This window comes from Pseudozyma hubeiensis (assembly GCF_000403515.1).
Source record: "Pseudozyma hubeiensis SY62 DNA, scaffold: PHS21, whole genome shotgun sequence".
NCBI classification, from domain to species: Eukaryota; Fungi; Basidiomycota; class Ustilaginomycetes; order Ustilaginales; family Ustilaginaceae; genus Pseudozyma; species Pseudozyma hubeiensis.
Window position 1 is genome coordinate 250,133 of NW_012133803.1, and position 24,396 is coordinate 274,528.

Genomic DNA, 24,396 nt, shown 5'->3' on the forward strand with positions numbered 1-24,396 from the left:
GCGCCTGACAAGCTTCACGCAGTCGATCAGTTGACAGATCGCGCGCATTCAAACTGGATCTCGTGAAACTCAAGCTCTGACTCCATTCCTCCTCATCCTGACAACACCAAAAGTGTAGCGACGAAGCAACGGCAGCCAAGGTTTCTCTCGAGTGCGTATTCTGCAAGAGAACGTGCTTGTCGGAACACGAGCCGATTTCGATCCTTGACAGCCTTCAGCCCACACGCTTTTGCTTCTTTGGGCGTAAGACATCAAAAAAGCGCTTAATAATTTTTTAAGCGAAAGAACGTTTTCAGGGGTGCGCCTCGCTTGAAGGCGAGAAGAACATGCAGAGAGACGACGTTCGGGCCTTACTGTAGTTGGAGTGAACAAAATGTAATCATTGTCACTCGACCACAGGTGTGCAATCGAGTCGTATCATCTTTCTCGCATCAATCAAGATCGACCATCGACTCCTTTCTCGAGCCTGATCCAAACGTTACGATATGCGAAGAATAAACTTAGATTGACCATTCTTGGGCGCTATTCGAACCCAGTCGGAAACGTCGGCTGGAAAACAGGCAACGGATGAGCCTCGGTGTTTAGCACCCACTTGTTCAACGGCAACAGATCCCTGTCCTCGAACAACAGATACAGATACTTCAACGTCTCGGACAACCAGAACGTCTCCATCTTGTCGGTCTGCGTCGGTCGATCCGAATCCACATCGTCGATGCTCGAGTAGCCGCCTGTTGCGACCTTGCAGTGCTTTTCGAACGCCTGGAAAATCTGCCAGCCCCACTCGCGGTATATGGGGTCACCCGTGAGCGAAAAGCCGACAAAGAGCGATTCGACGGTTTCGGGTCGCAGGATGTTGCGCGCGTCGATCAGCGGGTTGGGACGCTTCGAATGGGATGCGGGCGGCTTTTTGATGTACCAGTCCACGTTGGGTGGGATGGGCGCTCGGTTGGATGCACGCATCTGTGCTTCTGTCATGTTGGCATCCTGAGGTGTTTTGAAGAATGCGATCTCGGGGGAGAGACCGGTCTTGGTTTTGGTGTAGGTGTCCATGCATGTGCGCACGAGTTCGTGTCCCAAGCGCCAGTCTTCTTTGTCCGTCTCGTCACCCTGCCCAACGTCAGAGATGGGCGGTAGCGGCCGTTTGGCGACATCGCCGAAAATGTCCTCTGTCGAAGTGGATCCAAGCATCATGGATCCACCCAGGAAGCAGACGAGATGGTCCTGTTTGGCTACCAGCTGCATGTACGGCCTTCCATCGGGCCCTCTCCTCGGTACCAACTCGACCGTGAACATGAGCGGCGGTTTCGAGTGGATCGACGGCTTGGTCAACAGACGCTTGATCCCGCGCAGTGCATTGTCGTACATGTCCTTGTATACGGTCTCGGTACGACCCGTTTGCAGCCATTGCTTGACGAGGTACTCGTAGTACGAATCGCCGCGAGATCCGAGCCGCACCTCTCCGTTGTAGAAATGCCCGTTCATCGGGTTCAAAAAGATGGGTAGTAGGCCTTGGTAGTGCTGCAAGCGTTGCGTCGCGTTGCGTACGACTTGCATGGGGCGTTCTGCGATACGCCAGTACTCGAACTCGCCGGTGAGGTGGGCGAGATACTTGAACTCTAGCTGCAGGGTGGTCGCCTCGGCGAGGCTGGAAGAGTTGTTGTTGTTGATATCGGCGAATGCCTCTCCCGTTTCGAGATCGACCTCGCGCAGCGGTACGCCGCTCGGGGTGTCGAAGGCCGGTTTGAGTCGCTCAGCCAGCTCGACGGCTCTGCCGATGAACATCTGCGCGTCATCTTCGTTGGCAGTGAACGCAGGGTGTGGCGGGTCTCGTATCAATGCTGCTGCGGAGAGAAGACCTCCTAGGGTACGAATGGTGGTTTCAAAGACGTTCATCCGCCCAGGAACATCCCAATCCAGTTCGTCTCTGACCCAGTCGCGAGCCTGTTCGTAGTCGTCCTTCAAGCCCATGAGGATGAGCGTGTCGAGCGTGTCGACGATGGTGTAACCGATCCCTTGGCCATGCTTCCCGCTGAGGTTGGAGCCGTGCTTGGAGATGGGGTGGTATTCGTCGTATCCCCAAGCGTCTCGTTTGTAGGCGGACCAGGAGTCGTTAAAAGCGGCCAGGATGGCGTCTCGTTTGGCCTCGTCGGCTATGCGCAGCGGTTGCTCGGGCAGCGGGCGTGTTGGTGGCAATGTGTACGGTAGCGAAGGTCCTCGTTTGTTCGACGTAGGAAATTGTCTGCCCTGCGTGCCCCACAGATCTTTGGGTACAGAATGCTGCGTATGCGTTGGCGGTGGTGTTGCCGTAGGGATGAGATGCAACGGCAATTCGCCATTGTTCTTGTAGGTGAGGTAGGCAAGCAGGAACAATGCCGCCGAACAGGCCCACGAGAGCAAGCGCCATGGTGAAGAAGCGCGCGGTGATGATCTTGACTTGTTTGAAGATGGCGCCTTGTTGTGCTTAGTCGGCGGCGACCCGCTCTTACGATCGGCAGACCGCCTCCTGAGCTGCGCACCGTGTGAAGCGCTTCCCGAGGACATCGTGCGTGAACTGAGCGGACCCGCCGCTGTCTCGAGTCAAGTATCGGCGTCGCTTCGCAAACGATGGAGGTTCAAAATGGAGCGTCGATGGCATTAGAGAAGAACGAGGAGAAAGTAGAAGCCACGCAGAAGCATCGCAAAGTGTCGACCGTGCAAAATGCCGTGCAGGCCTGTCAAGAAGGAGGAGAAGAAGCACAACGAAGCGAACAAGCGAGCGTGCTGCAAAGTGCAGTGCACGACAGCCTCCGCCACCACGTCAAATTGCAGACAGGGTCGTGTGCTTGTGAGCTCACGAGGTTGCCCTGTCCATGCGGTCTGGTATACGTGTGCACTGTCGGCGAGGTCGCCGACTTTTTCTTCTTGCTGCTGCAGAGCGGAGTGCCAAAAGGCAGCCGGCTTCTCGGCAGGGTGGTCATGCACTGAACGCACTGACTGAGGCCGTCTTAACAGCTTCAGTCAATTCAGAGGTGGAGGTCGTCCCCACCAAAAATAAGAAGCTGAGTTGTTCCCCCACGCTGAATCGAGCCGCTATTGCCCTTGCTCACACCAACTCACACTTCATATTGATGCTACCACCATCACACGCTACAACAAAGCAACCATGTCGGTGTCAACCTCATCTGCTCTTCCACCAGAGCTGCATGCTCTCCTCACAAGGGAATCCGAGTTGCTGCCGCCGCTCCGGCCACAAAAACCTTTTTCGGCACAACTCCAGTCGACCATCTCATCCCTCTCGCTGCCCATCCCCGTCCTGGGCATCCTCCATCTGCTCAATGACGATATCGAGTCCGCCCACACCCTTGTTCAAGACGACGATTCTAATCGCGACTCGAACCTGATCCACTCCATCCTGCATCGCCGCGAAGGAGACTATTGGAATTCGAAATGGTGGCTCAACCAGTTCTCGCATCCTTTCCTCGACGAGCTCTACTCTGAGAAGCAGCTGCAGGGCAGATCAGGTGCCAAGCAGTTCGTAGACATGGTCGAGCGCATCACTTCCAAGGGAGCAACAACAGCGTGTGCAGCACAGAGGGATGTCACAGAGGCAAAACAGTGGCAGTGGAAGGAGCATTCTTCGTTGGCGAGCTACTTGTTCAAGGTGTACGATGTTGACATTGGCAGCACCAAGTGATAGAGTGCGGTGCTAGTCGATATCAGAGAGAATGTCGGAGATGTCACTGCTTCCAGCGTCCGACACACCAAGACGAAGGAGTGCGTCGTCGTTGTGGAACTTGGAGAGGTGACGCGATCCCGAATCGCAGAGAACGGTGACCACCACGGGGGGCGGGTCGCTGCCTCGCTGACGTTTGAGCTTCAACGCTGTTCGCACAGCAGCAACGCAGTTCACGGCCGACGAAGATCCCAAAAAGAGTCCGTCATTGAGGATGAGGTGGCGACCCATGCGTGCAGCTTGGTCGTCGCTCACCTGCTCGGCATCGTCGATGCACTGCAGGCCCATCTGAAGGTTTCGCGTGATGCGGTTGATGCCGATCCCTTCGACCACCGAATCCACCTGATGCCGTCTGCGCTTCCCCTCGGCTTCGGTGGCGCTGTACATGACGCCGTACTTGACCTTGTTGTACAGTCCACTCCCCTGCGGATCCGCAAGCACCACTCTAACCTCCTGCGCCGATCCAGCTCGACGAATGAATCCGCCTCCCTGCTTCGACTCATCCGGATCGCACGAGACGCGCTTGAGGAATGCTGCACACCCTGACAATGTACCACCTGTACCCGCACCTGCAACGAATGCATCGATCAATCCACCTGTTTGACGCCAGATCTCGGGTCCCGTTCCGTTGTAGTGCGCCCAAAAGTTGGACGGGTTCTCGAACTGGTCTGCAAAGAAACCGCGAGCTTGACTTTCGTTGACGACGTCGGCGGCTGGATCGTCTGTGTTGCGTGATCTTCTGGTGGACACGACGAGATCGTCCCGATGGACGTACTCTTCGCCCTGGCCTCCGTCCGAGCCTGCATATCCGGAAGCACCGAATTCGGTGGGATGAGGACCGACGAGTTCCACTTCTCCAAAAGCTTCAGCACGAGATCGTGCCTCGTTGACAAAGTGGCGGGGATCGACGATGCCTCGTGGGCGAACAGATTGGATCTCTGCACCGAGCTTCTCGAGCAGTTCGACCTTCTCCCTCGCCACATCGTCTGGAATCACGATTGAACAGCGATAGCCCTTGGCTCGAGCCAGCGTTGCGAGGGAGATTCCCGTGCTTCCCACCGTACCTTCAAAGATGCAGCTTCCCGTGTGTGGATACAGCAAACCTTCGTCCTCGGCATCTTTGAGGATCTGCAATGCCACGCGGTCCTTTGGCGAACCAGCAGGGTTGAGGAACTCTGCTTTGCCCAAGATCTCGCAGCCCGTAGCATCGGAAAGGCTATTTATGCGCATGAGCGGTGTGTTGCCGATCAAGCCTTCGACACCGCTGACCACCTGACCGGATCGAATCTGGATCGGATCCCTGCCACGAAGCTCTCGGCGTCTACGTTCTTCCTCATCTTCATCGTCGAGACCATACGAGCGGAGCTTTCTACGACGTCTCCTCCGCTCACGTCGTTCGGCGAGGAAGAAGACGGATGTGATGGAGCCGAGACCGAGAACGAGACCGGTAAAGACGCCAATGAGGAAGGTGGATTTGCGGTGCGAGCGAGAGTAGTGTGCGATCACGGTCCATCCTGGGATGTGGGCGAGTTTGGAGGATGACGTGGATGCGATAGCGGACGAAGCCACCCGCGATCCGGAGCTGGCCATCGTAGCGAGGACGTCGCGTCGCTGTTGCTTGCTAGGATGTTGGTGAAGGGATCGTCGTAGGAAGTTAGTAAGATGCGACAAGGGCCGGACCCTTGATTTGTGTTTCTTGATGGAGCCGAAGCAAAACTTGCAATCTCACATGCTGGACGAAATGATGCGAAATAAAGCTGCGAAGGTCTAACAGTGTTCAGCATTGCCGGCGATGCACCGTCCACACGCTTTCGCTTGTACGACGTGCACACCTTCTGTCTCGGACAAGCCTCTTCCGTCCATCCTGTGATAACCGAGGATCGTCATCTTTTTGCTGTACCGATCCTGTCAGCGTCAATCCCAGGCAAGCACGCCAGCCAATTCGCGCGCTAAGCAACGCAGATGCAAAGCCGGTCCCAGTATCGATTCGGTTAAGCTCGTATCAGGGCACACATCTGAACGGCGATTTGCGCGGCGTATTGCTCTGTTGCCTGCACTGCAGCGCATCTGACCGCTGACAGGACGCCATAGCGCGGCCCGCCTTGGATAGTCCACCCGCCCTTCCTCTTGCTCGTCCGTCTTTCCCCTCTCCCATCACTGTACCGCCCTCCATCGAAGTTGACCAACACCACCTCGGTGTCAATACTTCAAGATGGCTCGCTATCAACCCATCGACCAGGAGCTACTGGCTTCGACGCCGCTCAAGCTCGACTCTAAGCTCGACTCTGAGTACCCCGACGAAAAGGCTTGCTTGGCTCCTAGCGAACCCACTGACAGCAAGAACAGAAAATTCATAGACGTCGAACTCAAGCTCTGCGGAATCGAGCTGAGACTGAGCGTTCCCGGTCTCCAATTCTTCTTCATCTCGTGGTTGGTCTTCGGATATTACTTCGGTCTTCTCGACCAGTTCAAGCTGCCCGACCTGAGCAGCGGGTTTGCTGCTATTCGACCCCACCCTCACCCCGTCCAGCAGGTGCAGGGCTATTCTGACCTGCTGCACAGCTCCAACTTCCTCTCCTCCCACGCGGTCGTCTCGGCGAGTGGCTCCAGCAAAGACGGTCCGGAAGCAAGATGGAAAAAGTGGTTCGCCAAACTCGAGTCCGACTTTCTCGCCGTCCCCACCGCCGACGGTGCACGTGATGCTCTCAAGCGATACACCAACGTGAGCCATGTCGCTGGCTCCAAGGGAGACTACAATTCCGCGCTACAGATCCTGCAGGAGTGGGGAAACCTCGTCGGCGCACCTCTCACCGACGACCTCAAGGACCTCGTCTTCGACGCCGGGTCCAGTCAAAGTCAGGCTTACCTCACAGGTGCTAAAGGCAAAGACAGTGTTCGAGCATGGACCGACACCTACGCCGTCTGGCTGAACTACCCTATCAACTCGTCCCTCACCCTGGCAAAGCCCGATCAGCTCGACAAGCCGTACTGGACCGCCAAGCTCCAAGAGGATGTGTTGGATGCCGATCCTACCAGTTCGCGCGGTGTGCCTCTGTTCCACGGGTACTCTGCCTCCGGTAGCGTCTCTGGCCAGGTCGTGTTTGCCGGCATGGGTCGCAAACAGGATTTCGCCGATCTGGCCGCAAAGGGCATCGATGTCAAGGGTAAGATCGTGCTCGTCGATTACGGATCCAACTTCCGTGGGCTGAAAGTTCGCGCTGCGCAGGAAGCAGGTGCCGTCGGCGTGATCATCTACACCGACACGATTGAAGATGGCGAGATCACCGAAGCAAACGGACACAAGGCTTATCCCGAAGGTCCTGCTAGGAACCCTTCCGCGGTGCAACGTGGTTCCGTCCAGGGACTGTCGTTCTACCCCGGTGATCCTTCCACCCCTGGCAAGCCTTCCTACCGCAACGCAACTCGATTGGAGCCGGAAGAAGCCGATTCCCTGCCCAAGATCCCGTCTCTGCCGCTGTCGTACTCGGAAGCCAAGGTGCTGCTCGAATCCATCAAAGGCAAAGGCGTCAAAGCCACCGACGTCAACAACCGTCTGGCTGGAGCCATCGACGGCGTCGAATACTGGACTGGGCCCTCGGACGACATTGTCCACCTGGAAAACTTTGTCGACCTTCAGGTTCGCGATATCTGGAACACGTACGCCGTGCTTCCGGGACACATCAAGGACGAGGTCGTCGTGTTGGGGAACCACCGTGACGCTTGGACGTTCGGTGCTGCTGATCCGAATTCGGGCACGGCTGCATTCCACGAAGCCATCAAGGGTCTCGGTGAGCTTTACAAGAAGGGGTGGAAGCCGATGAGGACGATCGTGTTTGCGTCGTGGGATGCCGAAGAGTACGGGTTGGTTGGGTCGACCGAGTTCGGCGAGGATTATGCCGAGTGGATCCGGGATCGCGTTGTTGCATACCACAATGTGGATGTCTCCGTATCGGGATCGGTACTGCAAGCTTCGAGTTCGCCTTCCTTGTCGCGATTCGTCGAGACCGCCGCTGCCAAGGTCGACGACCCCAACAACTCGTCATCCAAGATCCAGCTCGACGCATTCCACCCGCTCGGCTCGGGTTCGGACTACACCGTGTTCCTGCAACACCTCGGCATCGCCTCAACCGACCTGGGCTTCAAACGCTCCGCCACCGATCCAGTGTACATGTACCACTCCAACTATGACAGCTTCTACTGGATGGACAACTTTGGCGACCCGGGATTCAAACGTCACGAGGCGGCTGCCAAGATCATCGGGTTGATGGCGATCGAGTCGTCCACCGAGCTGTTCGCTCCGATCGATGTGGGGGACTACGCAAAGGAGTTGAGCAGGTACGTGGGCAAGATCGAGGTGCTTGCTGAGAAAAAATTGGGCATCCCTCGTGGGGCAGGTGCCAAGCATCCCCAGTGGTTGAGGAAGTTGAGGCATTCGGTGCACAAACTCGGTGCGGGCGCAAGACACTTTGAGCGCAGAAAGACGCACCTCCAGCACGAACTGGTCAAGTTGGCCGAGAAGAGCGGACACGGCCACAAGGGCAAGGGCAAGTGGGAAAAGCAAATTCGGAAAGTGCTGGCAGAGATTCGTGCGGTCAACAAGCAGCTGCAGACGTTCGAACAGGGGTTCATCTCGAAGCAAGGTCTGAAGGGTCGAGAGTGGTACAAGCATCTGGGCACGGCTCCTGGCAGGTGGTTGGGGTATGGAGCGACGACGCTGCCCGGTGTGACCGAGGCGATCACCTTGGACAAGGGTGAGGGCTTGGAGGGCGAGGTGGAGCGATTGGTGGGTCACATTGACGGGTTGGTTCGACACTTGCACAAGCCTTGAGCTCATGATGACTTGATCGGATAGCAAAGCGTACAAATACAAAGTGTTGATTCCGTTGCCGAATTCTAATAGCCTCTCGAGATGAGCAGATCCTTTGTGGCCTCGTAGGTGACGAACAGAACTGCGTTCACGGGCAACGCTCTCAACACTGTCGGTCCTACTCCTACGAAGAACGCTCTCCACCCACCCTCTGCATATGTCTGCCTCGCCGTGGACCAGAACAAGCTTCTCTGGCTTCTTCTCGTCGCATCATGCACCGCACTGGTGGCTTGGATCTTGGTCTTGACGACATCGGCCCAGAAGGTGCTCACCCACGCCACCACACCGGCTACAGCACCGCTGACGGCCATATCCAGGTTGCTCAGCGGCTTACCCGTCCACGACGTGATCTGAGAATTGAGCAGCTCGTAGCTGGCAAAGTAAGGGCCGTATCCAAGATCTCGGATAGCGGTGGTACACCAGCCGCGGTAGATTCCATGGCGCATACCTTCGGTTCGCAAGACGTGTTTGAAGACGTTCCAGGTGCTGCGTTTGCGAGAGGTGTCCATCTGCTCTCGAATCTTGATCAAATCGATCGGTGAGGTGATGAGCGAGGAGCCTAGCCCGCTGAGCATCCCTGCGACAAGCACTTGGAGTGTAGGGTAATCGGAAAGGATGTGGTTGTTCTGCTGGTATCGGAGCGAGATGTTGTAGAGGCCAAAGATGGATGCGTTCATGATGGCGACGCCGAGCATGGGGGAGGTGACGCCTTTGTAGAGGCCAGAGAGGCGCTCTTCTCGAATGATGATGCGGAATGCATCGGTTGCCGAGCGATAGATGGGGAGTGTGAGGCGGATGCTGCCCTGTGCGGGGTTGGAGGTGTGTGGGAGTGACAGTGCTGCAGATTGTGCCGTAGAAGCGTAATTGAGCTGCGTTGGTGAGGACTTCAATCTTGAGGATGAGCCGTCGGTCGTTGGCGTGGAATGAATGTGAGAGGTGGACTGACTTGCAGCGCATGGCTGAGCCTGTAGGCGTGTCTTTACAGTGTCAAAGGGGTGACCGGCTAACAAGGAAGCGATACCGCCTGCGGTACCTGCGATGAAGTCGACCAGAGCTGAAGGAGTCGCTGCCGGAGCTACGGTGGTCACTGCCGCAGTTCCTGCATCTTGCAAGGACGCCATCGATCTTGCCTTGTCCGGAGCCCAGCCGGGACCGTGTAGTGAATGAGCGCGAGTGTGTGTCTATGAGTATGGTTGGCGAGGAAAGAGTGACACAAGCAACTTCGAGTTCGTGTTCCCCACAAACCAACACGGCAAACTCGCGAATGATTTCACATTGCCGAGCGCGAAATTGCTCAGGACTTCTCAAATCGGGTTCAGGATCGGCAATTGAGCCTCGTCGATCTCGATCTGCTTGCCAATTGTGTGCGATCCAAACGAGGATGGCGTGCGTTTTCTAACACGGCTGTCAAGTATCGCTTCTGTCAGAAGCACGCCATCCTCGACTTCAGCACACGCTAGCCTCTCTCTCTGTCTCTCTCTCTCTCTCGGCTGTCCGACTTTTGCTTTCCCCCGCCTCCACTGCCGCTGTACGCGATAGCACTACTCGACATCGAAGCTATGCGGCGGCACCGCTCTTTCAGACCTACGAGCGAGACGCCGGCAAGGTTGAAAATGGCGCCATCGCGGAGCACTTGCCCGCAGCTCCTGTTCTTTTCGCTGACAATGAGTGAGCCTTCGCGAGCCCGAAAAGATCTTGTCACAATACCATCTGCTGACTGAGAGTCCTTGGCGACCAGTCCATGTTCCGATGTTACACCTGAAGAGGGTCTGTGCCCATCACCACACCTCGAATCTTTTCCACGTCCCTCATAAATAGCTTGCTCGGTGTCTTTGTTTCTTCTTGCTGCCATTCTCCCACCATCTTCAACCACAGCCTCCTCCATCCACAATAATGACGCCTCCAGCAGCGACCGTCGACTCGGCCAGCTCTGGCGTCGACCAGCTCAGCCTGTCTGGCGATGGCTCCTCTTCCAAGCGAATGATCCTCTACGCCTTCATGATGGGCTGTTCCGGCCACCAGTCGCCCGGACTCTGGACTCACCCTGCTGACCGATCTCGACACCACAACAAGCTCTCCTACTGGGTCGACCATGCCAAGCTTCTCGAATCCGGACACTTTGACGGTCTCTTCCTCGCCGACGTCCTTGGCGGATACGATGTCTACGGAGGAAACCTCAACGCCGCTCTCGCTTCCGGTGCTCAGTTCCCCGTAATCGACCCGCTTCTTCTCATCTCCGCCATGGCTGCAGCCACCACCAACCTTTCGTTCGGAATCACTGCTACCACATCCTATGTCCACCCGTACGAGCTCGCACGTCGTTTCTCCACCTTGGATCACCTAACAAACGGTCGTGTAGGGTGGAACGTCGTCACAGGCTACCTCGATTCCGCAGCCCGTCAATTCGGTGCCAAGAACCAGGAGCTCCATGCAAAGCGCTACGAAGTGGCAGACGAGTACATGGACGTCGTCTACAAGCTCTGGGAGAGTTCCTGGGCAGACGATGCCGTGATTCACGATGCCAGCAAACCAACATACACTCGACCCGATCGCGTTCGTCAGATCAACCACAAGGGTAAATACTTCGAATCCGTACCTGGTCCGCACATCTGCGAGCCCACTCCACAGAGATCCCCCGTCATCTACCAAGCCGGTTCCTCCGGTCCCGGTATGGCTTTCGCATCCAAACACGCCGAAGTCATCTTCATCGCAGCCCACAAACCCGAAGTTGCCAAAAAGCGCGTCGAGGCAGCTCGACAAGGTGCTGCTGCCGCTGGCCGAGACCCCGCCTCGCTCAAAGTGCTCGCCCTCCTCTGCCCCATCATCGGCAAGACGGACGAAGAAGCACAGCAAAAGTACGACGAGCACCTCAAGCACGGATCCGACGAAGGCGCTCTCGCCCTTTTCGGCGGTTGGACCGGCATCGACCTCTCCACCTACGGCGAAGACGAAGAGCTTCGAGCCATTGAATCCAACGCCATCAAGTCCGCCGTCGAAAACTTTGCCACCCAAGACCCTACCGTCCCCAAGTGGAACAAGAAAGCCGTAGCTAACAAGATCAAGCTCGGCGGTCTCGGTCCCACCATCGTAGGCGGTCCGGAATCCATCGCTGACCAACTCCAATCCTGGGTCGACGACGCCGGTGTTGACGGCTTCAACCTGGCCTACACGCTGGCACCCGGAACCTTCGAAGACTTTGTCGAGCTCGTCGTTCCCATCTTGAAGAAGAGAGGCGTCGTCTGGTCCGACTACCCCAAAGTTGCCCAACCACCAGCGGAATCCGTCACAGACGGACCTCAAAAAGGTTTCGGTATCAACGAAACCATCGGTATCACTTCCCGAGAAAAGCTCTACGGTGTCGGTCAAAAGACGTTTAGAAAAGACCACTACGCTTCCAAGTTCACCTGGAAGGCTGGTCAGGATGCTCCTTCTCTCGACTAGGTCTCTGCCATCCCCACGCTCTTCGTCAGTAAAAAAAAAATGCAAACCACATCCACCACACAAAATCGATCGAGTCCCGAAATGTGGAGCGAGATACAGTCTTGAGATTGTATCATGAGTACAAGACTGAAAGAGAGAGGCTGGACTGCTCAGGGTGCAAGAGCAAGCATGTCAGGCTGCCAGAACCTGATACAATCCAGTACAAGATCCGAAGGCGCGTCGCTTGTCTTCTTGCGGTCCGCTGCTGCCTCGGTCTCGTACGCCATTGCCGTATCATCCCGACTCGCATTCGTGGCGCCCAAACGCGGCGTGGTCGACTTGGGTGTCTGCGGACATGTACTAGATGACGCTGACGAATCAGCCGCATCGTCGCTCGACGGTGCTTGCGTGCTCCGCTCTTCGCCTTCGTGCACAACGCTGGACGGCACGGGAATCGGTTCCCAGCTCTGGCGGTACAGAGGCTTGACCGTGACTGGAGGTGCAGAGGCCTCCGACAGCTCGAGACCGGAAGCGATGGGACCAAAGATGGTCTCGAGTTCCGATTTGGCGCTCGAGCCGCGCCTGCCCTGGCTCGCTGGACGTGATCGCTTGTCGGCTGAGGCTGCTGCCTTGTTTGCCTCTGGAATGTGAGGCGCCTCGGGGCGGCTAACATTTTGGCCGTCGATGCTTGTGGCGCTGGTGACTTGGCTGCTATATGCTTTGCTGCTGCTGCTACTGCTGCTGCTGCTCGTGTCGCTGTTGGTGGTGGTGGTGGTGTTGTTGTTGTTGTTACTTTTGCTGTTGTTGCGGTTGCTGGTGCTTAAATTGCTGTTGCTATTGTTGCTGTCGATACTGTTGCTGGTGACGATGTTGGTGTTGATACAGTTGAGAGGGTCGGAAACGTGCTTTGGCGATGCATTGTCCGTGATCGATGTACTGGGGGAAGGTGTTGATAACGATGGAGAAGCTGGGTCGCAGACTTTGCTGGTTGCCGTGCTAGCCTGCAGAATATCTAGCTCAGCGTTGCACGCATGCCTAGACCTGCAAATGCCCGAGTCGATGGCGGAACGGACGCGCTGCAAGAACGGCAACGCTTTGGCTGCGAGCTTGCAACGCTTTGCGACGTTCTGAAACGAGCAAACGTTCTTGTCGAGGTCGGCCCGGACCTGTGTATAAAAGCGCAATGTGGAGCATTTGGCTCCAGACTCGACAGTGCTGCTGGAAGGCGACGGGAGTCGAAGCAGCGCCGTAGCCTGTACGATGGCAGCTGCTAGAGCGTTGTTCGTCAACTGCCACCAAGCTAGTGCTTGCGGCGGGGCACAGGCTGTGGCGCTGGCATAGGTCTCTGTCTGCCATGTTGCCGATCGCAAGACGGCAGACAAAGAGAAGATTGCCGACGAGGACGTCGACACCTCGGTTGTGTCTGCCTCGGCATCGGAACGCGCGTTTGCTCGAACTTGCTGAGCACCCTTCGGCTCTAAGGGCGAGGCGGAAGATCGGCCGGTGAGCGCAGAGAGGAACCACGGTCGATGAAGAGCCATGAGCATGCGGTGGACCATGGAGCACGCCATGTGCCGTTGGCAGATGATCTGCGCTAGCTCGTCCTCGTCGACCTTGCCTGCCATCTCGAAGGGAAGCGGCTTGTGCAGGAGCAGAAAGTCGGGCAAGCTGGCATGGTAGCGTCGGATCCTTTCGTCGAGCTTGACAAGGTGACCGTGATCCGGGAGGGGCGCGTTGCTTCGACAGGTGCGCTGCTTCAGTTCACCGTCCGCATTGGGACGGCAGGACTGCAAAGATTCGGGCTGGCTGGTGAGAATCACCTGGTGCATGAGATCGGCAAGGCCGAGCTTCCAATTGTGAAAGATGTTGGGGCTGTATCGGCTGCCAAATGCATCGAGACTGGCATAGAGCGGTGTGCTGAATGCGGTCCAGATGGCTTGAACGGTGGGAACATCCACCAAGCTAGCAGGCGATGCGCCGTGGTGGTGCGAGGAGCTCTGACCGAGCGTGGAGGGCAAGGCAAAGGTGAGGGCCTGGCACCTAAGGTGGAAGACGAGATCGGTGAGAAGCCTGTGGCAGTTCAGACGGTCTTGGCATGTGACGCTGGCAGTCAATGTAGAAGACGACTGTGATGAAGGTGAAGCTGCAGGGTTGGCCAGATCAGTGGCAGCCTGATGTTGACTGGCGACCGAAGGCGCAGCTGATGATGATGGAGACTTTGCTTCAGCAGAGGCAGCGCAAGAAGGGAGCAAAGCCGACTTTGCCAGGATGAGCGCGAGACTGGTAAGGCCCTGAGAGCGGTGAAAGAGCTCCTCGTCGTTGGAACAGAGAAGGTAGGTGGACATGAGATAGAGAGCCGAGCACGCATCGGGTGTTGGGTTTTGCATGAGCTCAGCATTGCTGCGACAACCGGCAAGACATGCGGAAGCCACGCCGAACCAGATTCGACTGCGCTTTGTCTGGGTGTCGGCGAGACGAGCAGCAAAAGTTGGAGACGATGCCGGAAAGCAGTGAGAGAATAGATCGCCTAGGGCGAGCGCAGCCAGAAGACAAGCAAGGCGATGTGGATGAATCGAGTCTGCGCCGTGTCGTTCGGCTTCCTCGAGTGTTTCAAGGAGGGTGGTCCGGTCGACGGGCGTGTAAATCCAGCCGATGCCTTGATGATAGGCATGCAGGAGGTCGAGACCATCGCCGAAGGGAAGCAGTACATCGAGATGAGGGATGCCGAGCGAGTAGCGAGGGAATGGATCTGGAGAATGGCGGAGGGTGCTGTTCGATGTGTGAGCCGACGAGGACGCTGATGGGCTTGTCCATTGTGACTCTGAAGGATCGGGCTTGACATTGCTGTCGGTGGTGTCACTGCGAGGAGGGCCTGGTATTGGCGGCGGGCATGTCGAAGCTATCCTCGGGCACTTTGCGTTTGTGAGTGATGAGCCAAAGGTATCGGAGGGTGCGCGTTTGCGAGGTATCGCTTTGGTGCAGCTGGCCATGTTGGATGTCCCCGATGGCAGAGTGCGTCTACAAGGTAAGCATTGATGAGACAGATGCGATGCTGTTGATGAGCGCGGGAGAGAAGGGTTGAATCAACGTGACTGCTTGGAAAGCGTGTTCGTTCGGGGACAGTGTCGGAAGGCGAGCCGAAGGTGCCAGGCGCTAGCGCGTGCGTGAGTCGGTAGCGCTGAGAGGGATCGCGGAACAGGTAGTGGAAGGGAAGGGAAAGCAAGGCGCCGGGCGTAGGCCGATGAGGTTAGAGGGAGCGTTGATGGAGCGGAGTGGACCCGAACAGAGCTGGTCTGCGCTGCATGCACTCACGAAGAGCGGATTTGGCAATGCTTTGAGTCTCGAGTCGCCGCACAATCTTGCTTTGCTCACCAGCCCACTAGACTGAGCTCGACTTCGATGATCAATTCGTAGCGGCTGAGATTGCGGATAGCCAAATGAGATGGCGAGGGCGTCCAGCGGCTGCGATGCAACCGGTCCGGTTAATCTGCCAACGAATCGCAGCAGCAGTCAGTCCTTGACCGACGGAGCAGCGACCTTATTGCCGGTGCAATGCGCTGCCGTCACCACACGGAAGCGTCGATTCCCGTCTTGGCATCGGCATCCCACATTGACACCGAAGCTCCATCGCCCACTCGAGCGAGCAGCGAAGTGTGCGCTGAAACCTTAGAGCGGGCAAGCGTCAGACTTCAACACCGACAAAGAGCGGAACGAGCCGTTCGTTGCTCCAACGCGCAACCATCGCGGATAGAATTGCCCGACGGAAATCCAAATCCGCATCGGCCCTTTGATGCAAAAACCGAACGACAAAATCACGACAGTAATCAGCTTTCGGATCTAGTCCGATTGCCAGAACCAAGTTTCGGCACGATCCCCTTTTCTGTCTTGGGGCCGTTCACCTTTTGGCGGCTGTCCATCGATTCGAATCGAGGGGAAGCACAGATGCTCTTTCTTCAAATGTAACCTCCCACTTGACCCCTTTCTCAGACAGGGGTTGCGATCATCTTGTACCATACAGCGGACACACTGTATTTTTCGGCAATGTAAATATCATTGCGGTACAGCGTGGCGCGATCCATTGCTCCTCGCTTCTGGCTTTTGGGAACATCGCGAACCAACGGCAGCTCGGATCGAGCCAGCGAGATATGCTTTCAGAGGAGCAGGCTTGACCAACTGCCTTGTGGATCTCCACGGCGATGAAGCGAGAGTGCTCCCTCAGCCTTTCGTGAGACGGGACCCGCTGCAAGAACTAGAGGACATCAATCACGGTCCGAACCGACGATTCGGTCCAACTCCGGCGCATGTGGGGGTGACCAAGGAGATCAACCATGATCGATGACGGTGGAGACCCGGTGAAACGGCAATTTGATTTTGCAAGGCTGTTTTTGATCTTGGCCCAGCCTCTGCAATCCTTGGTTGGAATTATTGCATTTGCCGGAGCTAGCAGCCTACCAAAGGAATGTGACCGCCGCTGCCGCCGAGATCGTGTGGTGACCGACGCCATCGCCGCGGCGATCCTCGGCGCGAGCTCTTCCATACTACAGACGAATTGTAGCTGGTGTATGCACAACCTCTTGTTCGTTCACGCTGTGGGCACGGCGGCGAGGGCACTGCTTCGGGTCAGCTGAACTCCAGTCAAGCCACACGCCAAGGCTGCTTTCGAAATCTGCCTTTCATCCGCGGACAAGGGGCGGCAGCGATCTGCCGACAGGGACAAATAGTGTAAGCTTATGTGTGCTTGCAACGGTCTCACATGATATAAAAATGAACCCAATTTTGAGGTCAGATCGCCTGATGCCTTGATCAAAATCGCCGATGAATGCGCAAGACTCCCATTTTTGAGAAAAACGCACGACGACGTCAGCGATCTGCAACCTGTGCAATGGCCTCGCTCGTTCACCTTTGGTACACACTGGACACGGCAGGTAGCGGCTCGTGACAGCGATCGACCACGAAGCAGGAGTTGCCGTATGCGTTCGGCTTGATTGGTGTTTGAGCAGCAGGCTCGGCATCTTGGTCGCCGGCCGCAATGTTCGGCTTTGTCCACGGCGAGAGCAGCGAGGTTCTCCTAACGAGTCCAGGAACCGACCGAGATCCGCAGGCGGTTGCGTCGCTTCCACCTCGCTTGCCCACGTCCTGCACAGCACCACGCTTTCGTCCGAAGATCCTCCTGGCCATCCAAGCCATCGCTCATCCCGAGACGCTTCGAGATCATTTCCCCGCTCAAGATGCACCTTCGTCTGCTCGAACGCTTGAGGAAGTAGTATTGTAAGCAGCCAGAGCAACCCCACAGATCAACCGGATTATCTACATGTTTGTGTGTCGGTGCTTATATGACTGGCTCGGGCCGATCGCTTCGTCACACCACTGAGCCGCTCAAGATGCCGAACGCCGTCGACGATTCCACTATGTTGCCGGAGGAAGCAGTGGCTTCGCAGAGGCTGCCATTGAGCAGCACCAAATGCTACAGACTGCTTTGCCGCAGCTGCCAATTGCATAATGAAATGAAATTTTCTTTATGCATATGCGGGAGTTTTTCTTCTGAGACATCGGCAAGCAGTCAAACTACGCGGCGCTCCGCAAAGTGACGTTTGGCTTGTCTTGCGCGACTCGGCGCCGGCCTTGGCAGCTTTGTCGAGCTCGACAGGGCAGCTCTATTCCTGGAGCTCCGCTCAGGCGCTCGACGCATCGTCACATGTTGCGGTCTTGCTGTGGTGCTTCAGCATGAATGGAGCTAACGTCCCTCGTGGCCTAGCGCGGATCGTCCTGTTCCTCAAATAGGCAGACCATTCAAGCTGAGCCTCGCCGATTCTTCCCCTCCCACCACACATCTCGTCCACCCGCATCTCTCGAAACAAGATGCGTCTGTTGGCTCTCAAGTCGCTGGTAGCGTTGCTGCCAGCGTTGGCACTCGTCGCAGCTCAAGATGGCTCCAGTTCCAGCAGCGAAGCTCCCTCCAGCTCCGCTAGCTCGACCATAACCATGAGCACGAGCACAGATGCTTCTGCCACAGGCTCAGCTTCGTCTACCATCACCAGCGCGTCAGCTTCCGCCAGCTCTGCCGCTTCCAGCTCCTCTGTCAACCCACTGACCGAGAAGCCTCCTGCAGCTGTCCCCTCGGCCACTGGAAGTCCAAGTGCCATCATCCCCTCGGGTCCTTTGCCGCCCCCACAGGAGCACTGCACGTCGCCCATCTACTGTCCCGGTCCCCTTCTCCAGGCTGTTCAGCTCGCCGGTATCTTTGAAGACAGTAAAACCTTTGTCGACAAGGCCACCTCCAAGCCGGAAAACGTCGTCCTTGCCAACTTCAACTCGCTCGGCGGCGGCAACGCCAGCAACATCACCTACGAAGAAATCGTTCAGTTCGTCGACGACAACTTTGTCGCAGAAGGCGTTGAGCTGGTGCCCGCCGATCTCGGCGACGAGTTCGTCGAGGACCCCAAATTCTTGATCGGTGTCCAAGATGAGGTGGTGCGCGACTGGCTCAAGCAGGTCCACAGCTACTGGGAGCTGCTCGCCCGAACCACCAACTCGTCGAGCCCGTCTGGCGTTCAGTGTGACGGCTGCGTGTCGTCTTTCATTCCTTTCAACGAGAGTCGTGTGTTTGTGGTTCCTGGCGGTCGCTTCCGCGAGCTCTACTACTGGGACACCTTCTTCGTTATGGAAGGTTTGATCACTTCGCAGCTTCAGTCGGTGGTCAAGGCGATCCTCGAAAACTTTGGTGATCTGATCGACAGGCTCGGTTTCATCCCCAACGGCAACCGTCTCTACTACGAGAACCGCTCGCAGCCGCCCTTCTTCACATTGATGATCGACAAGTACATCGAGGCCTACAACGACACGTCGGTGCTGGAACGCTTCCTGCCCCTCCTCGAGCGGGAGATGTCGTTCTGGAAGAACAATCGCACCATCGAGTTCACGTCTCCCTTCACCAACACCACGCACAACATCACCCACTACAAGGTGGACACCTCGGCACCGCGTCCCGAGAGCTACCTGGAAGACTACAAGACGGTGGAAGATGCAAGCGAGTCGGATCTGACGCTCAACGAGACTCAAAAGGCCACATTGTACTCGAACATCGCTTCCGGTGCAGAGAGCGGTAGCGATTACTCGGCTGCTCGTTGGTCGACGCGTCCCACCATCAACCTGACTGACACCATCCCCGCTCAACGATTCCTCAACACGGCTGCTCAGCTTCCTGTGGATCTCAACTCGATCCTCTTTGCATGCGAGCAGAAGCTGTCGTCCTTCTACAAGCTGTCGGGCAACGGCACTCAGGCCAATGCCACGCGCGCCAACTACTGGGCACAGCAAGCTCAAGCACGCAAGGCAGCGATTTTGGACGTGTTCTGGGATCCCAGCAAGAAATTCTTCTACGACTTCAACACCACCTCGGGGGATCGTGCACCGTTCTTCACGCCTGCCGGCTTCTTCCCGCTGTGGGCTCAGATCTTGCCGCAGGAGTTTGTCAACGAGTCGATCAGCATCGACCAGCGTCGACAGAACATGCAGGGTGTATTTTCGGGTCTGCGATACATTGTCGACCGGTTCAACGGAACGATCCCCGCCTCGCTGGTGACTACGGGTCAGCAGTGGGACTTTGCCAACGCATGGCCTCCTCACACCTACATTGCGCTCGAGGCACTGCGCAGCATCCCCGACATGCTCGGTGCCGGTCCACAGCTTGCTGCTGAGAATGGCACCTTTGCGCTCGTGCCCATGGTCAACGGTACCAACCAGCTCGGCCTGTCTGAGGACAGCCTTCCCGTTCAAGGTCTCGAGAACGAGCCGGGCAGCTCTATCAACCGTACGCTAGCCGGTGCCACCGACCCCAACGACCCTTCAGTCGAGGTGGTCCCACTCCTGAACACGGGCAACAACACGAGCGGTGAAAGCTGGCGCGACGAGCTGGTGCGCGAACTCGCCAACCGCTACGTCGCGTCTGCCCTTTGCTCGTGGAGAGCCACGGGTGGAAAACTCAACACCACCGACCCGGCTTTCCAGCCTGTACCCGACGACGTCCTCACCGCCAATGGTCTCAACGCTTCGACTGCCATCGGCAACATGTTTGAAAAATTTAACACGAGTGACGTTAATTCCGCGGGATCTGGGGGGGAATACGCTGTTCAGCTTGGGTTTGGGTGGAGTAATGGAGTAGCTATCTGGCTTGGAGGACAGCTGGGAGCCAACTTGACAAGACCAGAATGTCCTCCTGTGATTGCCCAGAACAGTACTGCTGCTGAAGAGTAGAGATGCTTCTCCCTTCTTGGTTAGAGAACGAACGGATGGCCTTAACTAGTGTAGTACAGTATTAGCAAGATCGAACCCCTCCAAGACCTCTGTCTGTGACTCAGTGTGTTTGTACGCTGGATGAGAGGCGGAGAGGGAGAGGAGGACGAGGAGGAGGACCACATAAAGCATGTTAGATTAAATGATTTTCTCGGCCATCATTATCCAACAGATTTTACGCAGCTGTCAATTTCTGCCAATTTCTCGGTATTCGGTTAGGGTTCAGGAGATCACGGACCACCTCGTGAAATTGAGCTTCTCGACCAACCACGACCTCCTTTCCTATTGCGCATCTTCCTCCTCTGCAGCCTAACGTCGACCGTCGAGCCATCCGCCGCTCGTCAACACCAGGCATCGCGACACTGTGGTCAATACGAGCGGCCAACGTTCTCAGCGCTGGAGGCGCATCAAGGGCTAGTCGAGCGGGATCGCATGCCGGATTCTTGGCCGTAGGCATGAAGCGCTCGCTCGTTCAGCAGGATGGTCTGTCGACGGCGAAGAAGACAAAGGCCGAGTCGGATGAGGAAGAGCTTGTTCTGCCCACTCGCGCACCGGGTCTGAGCAGCGTGCCCCTCACAAAGCCAACTCCCAAACTTGCTAGCATCTTTCAACCTCGAACCCTCACCACCTCTGCTTCTTCTACCAACGGTACCTCTACATCTACAGGCTTGAAATGGCTCGATCCCATCGGCGCCAGCAAGACATGCTTGCACGGCCTCTACGGAGGCCCTCAACCAAACGCCAAAGTGGCATTCTACGACCTGGACGGCACCATCGTCCGACCTAAAAACCACAAGACGTTCCCCAGTAAGACGGACGAGTACGACTTTGAATTCCTCTTCTCAACGCGTCCTGCAGGTACACTCTCTGTCATCGAGCGCATTCGACAGCAACACCTCGAAGGATTCGCCATTGTCGTCATTACGAATCAGAAGCAGACCGCGTACGCTGCCAAATCGGGGTTGGCAACGTGGAAGAAGAAGATGGGTCACATCGCGGGTGCCATCGATGTACCGATGAGGGTGTTTGCTGCGTTGGGTGATGATGAGTATCGCAAGCCAAGGTTGGGCATGTGGACCGAGTTTCTGAGGCAGAACGGTGGGGTTGAGCTGGACAAGGAGCAGAGCTTTTTCGTGGGTGATGCGGCAGGCAGGAAAAAGTACCGTGATCATCAGGATACGGATCTCAAGTGGGCGTTGAATGCAGGCATAGGCTTCTACACGCCGGAAGAGTACTTTCTGAAGAGGGACAAGGAGTATGAAGTGCCGATGAGGCCTTGGAGCCCATCTGCTCTCAAGCAGTCTAATGGGACGTTGAAAGGGCTGGTCAGCGAGCCAGAGGACGACATGGTGACGGTGGAGCTTTCGTCCATCGACAAAGACGCCGGCGCCGCTGGCACCATCCTGGGCAGTGATCACGACGCAAAGGCTCCCGAGATCGTGCTCTTTGTCGGCGCTCCAGCATCCGGCAAGACGTTCCTCTTCAATCGCATCTTCGAGCCGGCTTCCTACGTGCATGTCAACCAAGACACGCTGCGAACAAGAGAAAAGTGCCTCCGCGTGGTTCGCGACACCGTCGATGCCGGCCAATCCTGCGTCGTCGACAACACGAATCGTGACCGTGCTACGCGCAAGCACTACATCGATCTCGCCCGAACTCTCAACGCACGCATCCGCTGCATCTACTTTGACGTGCCGAAGCACGTCTGTGTGCACAATAACCATTTTCGCGCGCATCACGGACCGACGAGTAGCGAAGAGGTGAAGAGGAGCTTGTTGCCGTACACGGCGATCGAGAGTTGGTTCAAGGATCGACAGCCGCCGAGGAGGGAGGAGGGGTTTGATGCGGAGGTGGTGAGGGTGGTTTGGGGTTGGAGTGGAGGAGACGAGGAGGTGGAGAAGATGTACAAGATGTATTATCATTGAAAGCCGATAAGGCAAGGACAATTGCGATTCCAAGAAGTGATTTTCTAGACTTGAGCGATGGCTTGACCGTCGGCACGGGGGTCGGAACCAGCGGCCCAGACCAACTTGCCTGTGTCGTTGGCCACCTTCTGGATCACCTGTCCCCTTCCGAACTGGAACCTCCCCCAACCATCGACGACCTTGACCTGATGACCCATCTTTGCCAATTGGTCGACGACGTTCTGGTCTACGCCCTGTTCGAAGTACACTTCGGAGGTGGCGCCTTCTGGGCCGGCCATTCCGGCGCCGATGCAGAAGCGCGGTGCGTCGAGGGCGTCCTGAACGGTGAAGCCGTGGTGGAGGACGTTCATGAGCACCTGAATCTGACCCTGGGGCTGCATGAAGCCGCCCATTACGCCGAAGGAGAGGAAGAGCTCGTCGCCGCGGGTGGCCATGGCGGGGATGATGGTGTGGTAAGGGCGTTTTCGCGGGGCGACGCAGTTGGGGTGGTCGGCGGAGAGCGTGAATCCGGCGCCGCGGTTTTGGAGGGTGAATCCGCAGCCGGAGGGGACGGCGCCCGTGCCGAACCCGGCGTAGTTGGAGTTGATGAAGCTGCACGCGTTTCCGTACTGGTCCGTGACGGAGAAGTAGACGGTATCGCAGGTGTTGGCGGGGCTGCCCTTTTCCAGGTCGACCGAGGCTTTGGTAGGGTCGAACTGCTTGGCTCGTTCCGAGAGGTATTTGGGGTTGAGCAGGAGCGCGGCTACGTCGTGCTCGGAATGGTGCGGATCCGAAACATGGTAACGGGTGTCGGCGAAGGCCAATCGCAACGCTTCGATGAGAGCGTGCAGGTACTCGACAGAATTGTGTTTGACCGAAGCGAGGTCACCGACTTTGCCCTGGTTCTGCAGCTCGTCCAGGATGCCCAAAGCGACGAGCGTGGTCAGACCCTGGCCGTTGGGCGGACACTCGTACATGGTGACGCCTTCTTTGCCCTCCAGATCACCCGCAGCAGCAGGGTGGTTGTACGTGTACTGGATCGGCTTCACCTCCTCCGTGCCCCTGTCGAGGTGATCCTTGAGATCGTCCAGCTCCATCACGCCGCCTTGAGATTTCACCAGATCGACAATGGCCTGAGCGACGCGACCTGTGTAGAAGCCTTCTTTGCCCTTTGTCGCCAGCTCGCGGAAGGTGCGTGCGAGCGTCGGCATGCGCATCAATTCACCCGTCCGAGGTGCACGTCCCTGGAAGAGCATCTCGTCCGAGTTGGGCGAAGCATTCTTGATGAGCTTCTCGCTACGACCCCAAAGATAAGCGGTGCTCTCGTGGACCGGATATCCCTGTTCGGCGAGACGAATGGCGGGTGCGAGGATGTCCTGCATAGTCAGCTTTCCGCTGCCGAGCTTCTCGACGGTGTCGACCCAGGCGGCGGCTGCGCCGGGAACGGTGACGCTGTGGATGCTGTTTCCGGGGATCTCGATGCCGTCGACGCCTTTGGAGCGAAGCACGTCGAGCGTCATGGCTTGAGGTGCACGACCGGATCCGTTGAACGCTCGGACGGTGCGTTTCTCGGCGTCGTAGAACAAGCAGAAGGCGTCGCCGCCGATGCCCGTGTTGCATGGCTCGGTGACGTTGAGCGCGGCAGCCACTGCAACGGCTGCATCGGCCGCATTACCTCCTGCATTGAGGATCTCGATACCGGCCGAAGAGGCGAGCGGTTGAGAGGATGCGACGACACCTTTTGTGGAGAGAACGGTGGATCGACGAGATGCGAATCGCATGTACTCGTTGTTGTGGTGCGGGTCGGTCACCGACCAATCGAACGGAGAGCGTGCAGTCGTCATCCTTTGCTATTTGCTTGTGAGAATGGTCTGAAGGATGTGGTACGAGTCAGGAGCGAAAGGTTGATCAAGGAGTACGGTGGTATAGTTATGGGGGAAGGAGTCTTGATCTGCCGATAACCGGAAGCATGTGTACCGAAGCAGCGGCTGCACAAGAAGGACGCTGTCTGTGCTTCCACGGCAAGCAAGGAGTAAGGCGGGGGGAACCCGTTCGGGTTTCAAAGGCCAAATCGTTGTTTGCCTGGCCCAAGCACAGGCGCAACCACACGAGCCAAACCAACTCTTCGGCGTTCAAGCCGGGCCAAACACCCCACAACAGAAATGCACGCCGTACGTACTGTGCTTGTGCACGCCCGTCAA

The 24,396-nt window shown here is 57.0% G+C and overlaps 11 protein-coding genes across 11 annotated transcripts; 5 read left to right on the forward strand and 6 right to left on the reverse strand.

The window, feature by feature from the left end:
- Positions 1-522: 522 nt before the first annotated feature.
- PHSY_002037 (glycoside hydrolase) lies at positions 523-2,541 on the reverse strand (the record flags this gene model as incomplete). The annotated part of the gene is made up of 1 exon (XM_012332663.1): positions 523-2,541. One exon carries the CDS (start codon positions 2,539-2,541, stop codon positions 523-525), a length of 2,019 nt encoding a protein of 672 aa, XP_012188053.1.
- A 1,144-nt stretch (positions 2,542-3,685) lies between these two features.
- PHSY_002039 (hypothetical protein) lies at positions 3,686-5,302 on the reverse strand (the record flags this gene model as incomplete). The annotated part of the gene is made up of 1 exon (XM_012332664.1): positions 3,686-5,302. The coding sequence occupies one exon, from the start codon at positions 5,300-5,302 to the stop codon at positions 3,686-3,688; it is 1,617 nt and encodes a 538-aa protein (XP_012188054.1).
- A 622-nt stretch (positions 5,303-5,924) lies between these two features.
- PHSY_002040 (glutamate carboxypeptidase) lies at positions 5,925-8,540 on the forward strand (the record flags this gene model as incomplete). Its single annotated transcript, XM_012332665.1, has 1 exon — positions 5,925-8,540. One exon carries the CDS (start codon positions 5,925-5,927, stop codon positions 8,538-8,540), a length of 2,616 nt encoding a protein of 871 aa, XP_012188055.1.
- Positions 8,541-8,605: 65 nt separating this feature from the next.
- On the reverse strand, positions 8,606-9,700 carry PHSY_002041 (mitochondrial carnitine/acylcarnitine carrier protein; the record flags this gene model as incomplete). Its single annotated transcript, XM_012332666.1, has 1 exon — positions 8,606-9,700. The coding sequence occupies one exon, from the start codon at positions 9,698-9,700 to the stop codon at positions 8,606-8,608; it is 1,095 nt and encodes a 364-aa protein (XP_012188056.1).
- Positions 9,701-10,472: 772 nt separating this feature from the next.
- PHSY_002042 (xenobiotic compound monooxygenase) lies at positions 10,473-12,020 on the forward strand (the record flags this gene model as incomplete). The annotated part of the gene is made up of 1 exon (XM_012332667.1): positions 10,473-12,020. The coding sequence occupies one exon, from the start codon at positions 10,473-10,475 to the stop codon at positions 12,018-12,020; it is 1,548 nt and encodes a 515-aa protein (XP_012188057.1).
- Positions 12,021-12,169: 149 nt separating this feature from the next.
- PHSY_002043 (hypothetical protein) lies at positions 12,170-14,989 on the reverse strand (the record flags this gene model as incomplete). Its single annotated transcript, XM_012332668.1, has 1 exon — positions 12,170-14,989. One exon carries the CDS (start codon positions 14,987-14,989, stop codon positions 12,170-12,172), a length of 2,820 nt encoding a protein of 939 aa, XP_012188058.1.
- A 562-nt stretch (positions 14,990-15,551) lies between these two features.
- Positions 15,552-15,962, forward strand: PHSY_002044 (polyketide synthase; the record flags this gene model as incomplete). Its single annotated transcript, XM_012332669.1, has 1 exon — positions 15,552-15,962. One exon carries the CDS (start codon positions 15,552-15,554, stop codon positions 15,960-15,962), a length of 411 nt encoding a protein of 136 aa, XP_012188059.1.
- Positions 15,963-16,895: 933 nt separating this feature from the next.
- On the reverse strand, positions 16,896-17,186 carry PHSY_002045 (helicase C-terminal domain-containing protein; the record flags this gene model as incomplete). The annotated part of the gene is made up of 1 exon (XM_012332670.1): positions 16,896-17,186. One exon carries the CDS (start codon positions 17,184-17,186, stop codon positions 16,896-16,898), a length of 291 nt encoding a protein of 96 aa, XP_012188060.1.
- Positions 17,187-17,858: 672 nt separating this feature from the next.
- PHSY_002046 (glycoside hydrolase) lies at positions 17,859-20,252 on the forward strand (the record flags this gene model as incomplete). Its single annotated transcript, XM_012332671.1, has 1 exon — positions 17,859-20,252. The coding sequence occupies one exon, from the start codon at positions 17,859-17,861 to the stop codon at positions 20,250-20,252; it is 2,394 nt and encodes a 797-aa protein (XP_012188061.1).
- A 494-nt stretch (positions 20,253-20,746) lies between these two features.
- Positions 20,747-22,216, forward strand: PHSY_002047 (hypothetical protein; the record flags this gene model as incomplete). The annotated part of the gene is made up of 1 exon (XM_012332672.1): positions 20,747-22,216. The coding sequence occupies one exon, from the start codon at positions 20,747-20,749 to the stop codon at positions 22,214-22,216; it is 1,470 nt and encodes a 489-aa protein (XP_012188062.1).
- A 44-nt stretch (positions 22,217-22,260) lies between these two features.
- Positions 22,261-24,039, reverse strand: PHSY_002048 (hypothetical protein; the record flags this gene model as incomplete). Its single annotated transcript, XM_012332673.1, has 1 exon — positions 22,261-24,039. One exon carries the CDS (start codon positions 24,037-24,039, stop codon positions 22,261-22,263), a length of 1,779 nt encoding a protein of 592 aa, XP_012188063.1.
- Between the last annotated feature and the right edge of the window lie 357 nt (positions 24,040-24,396).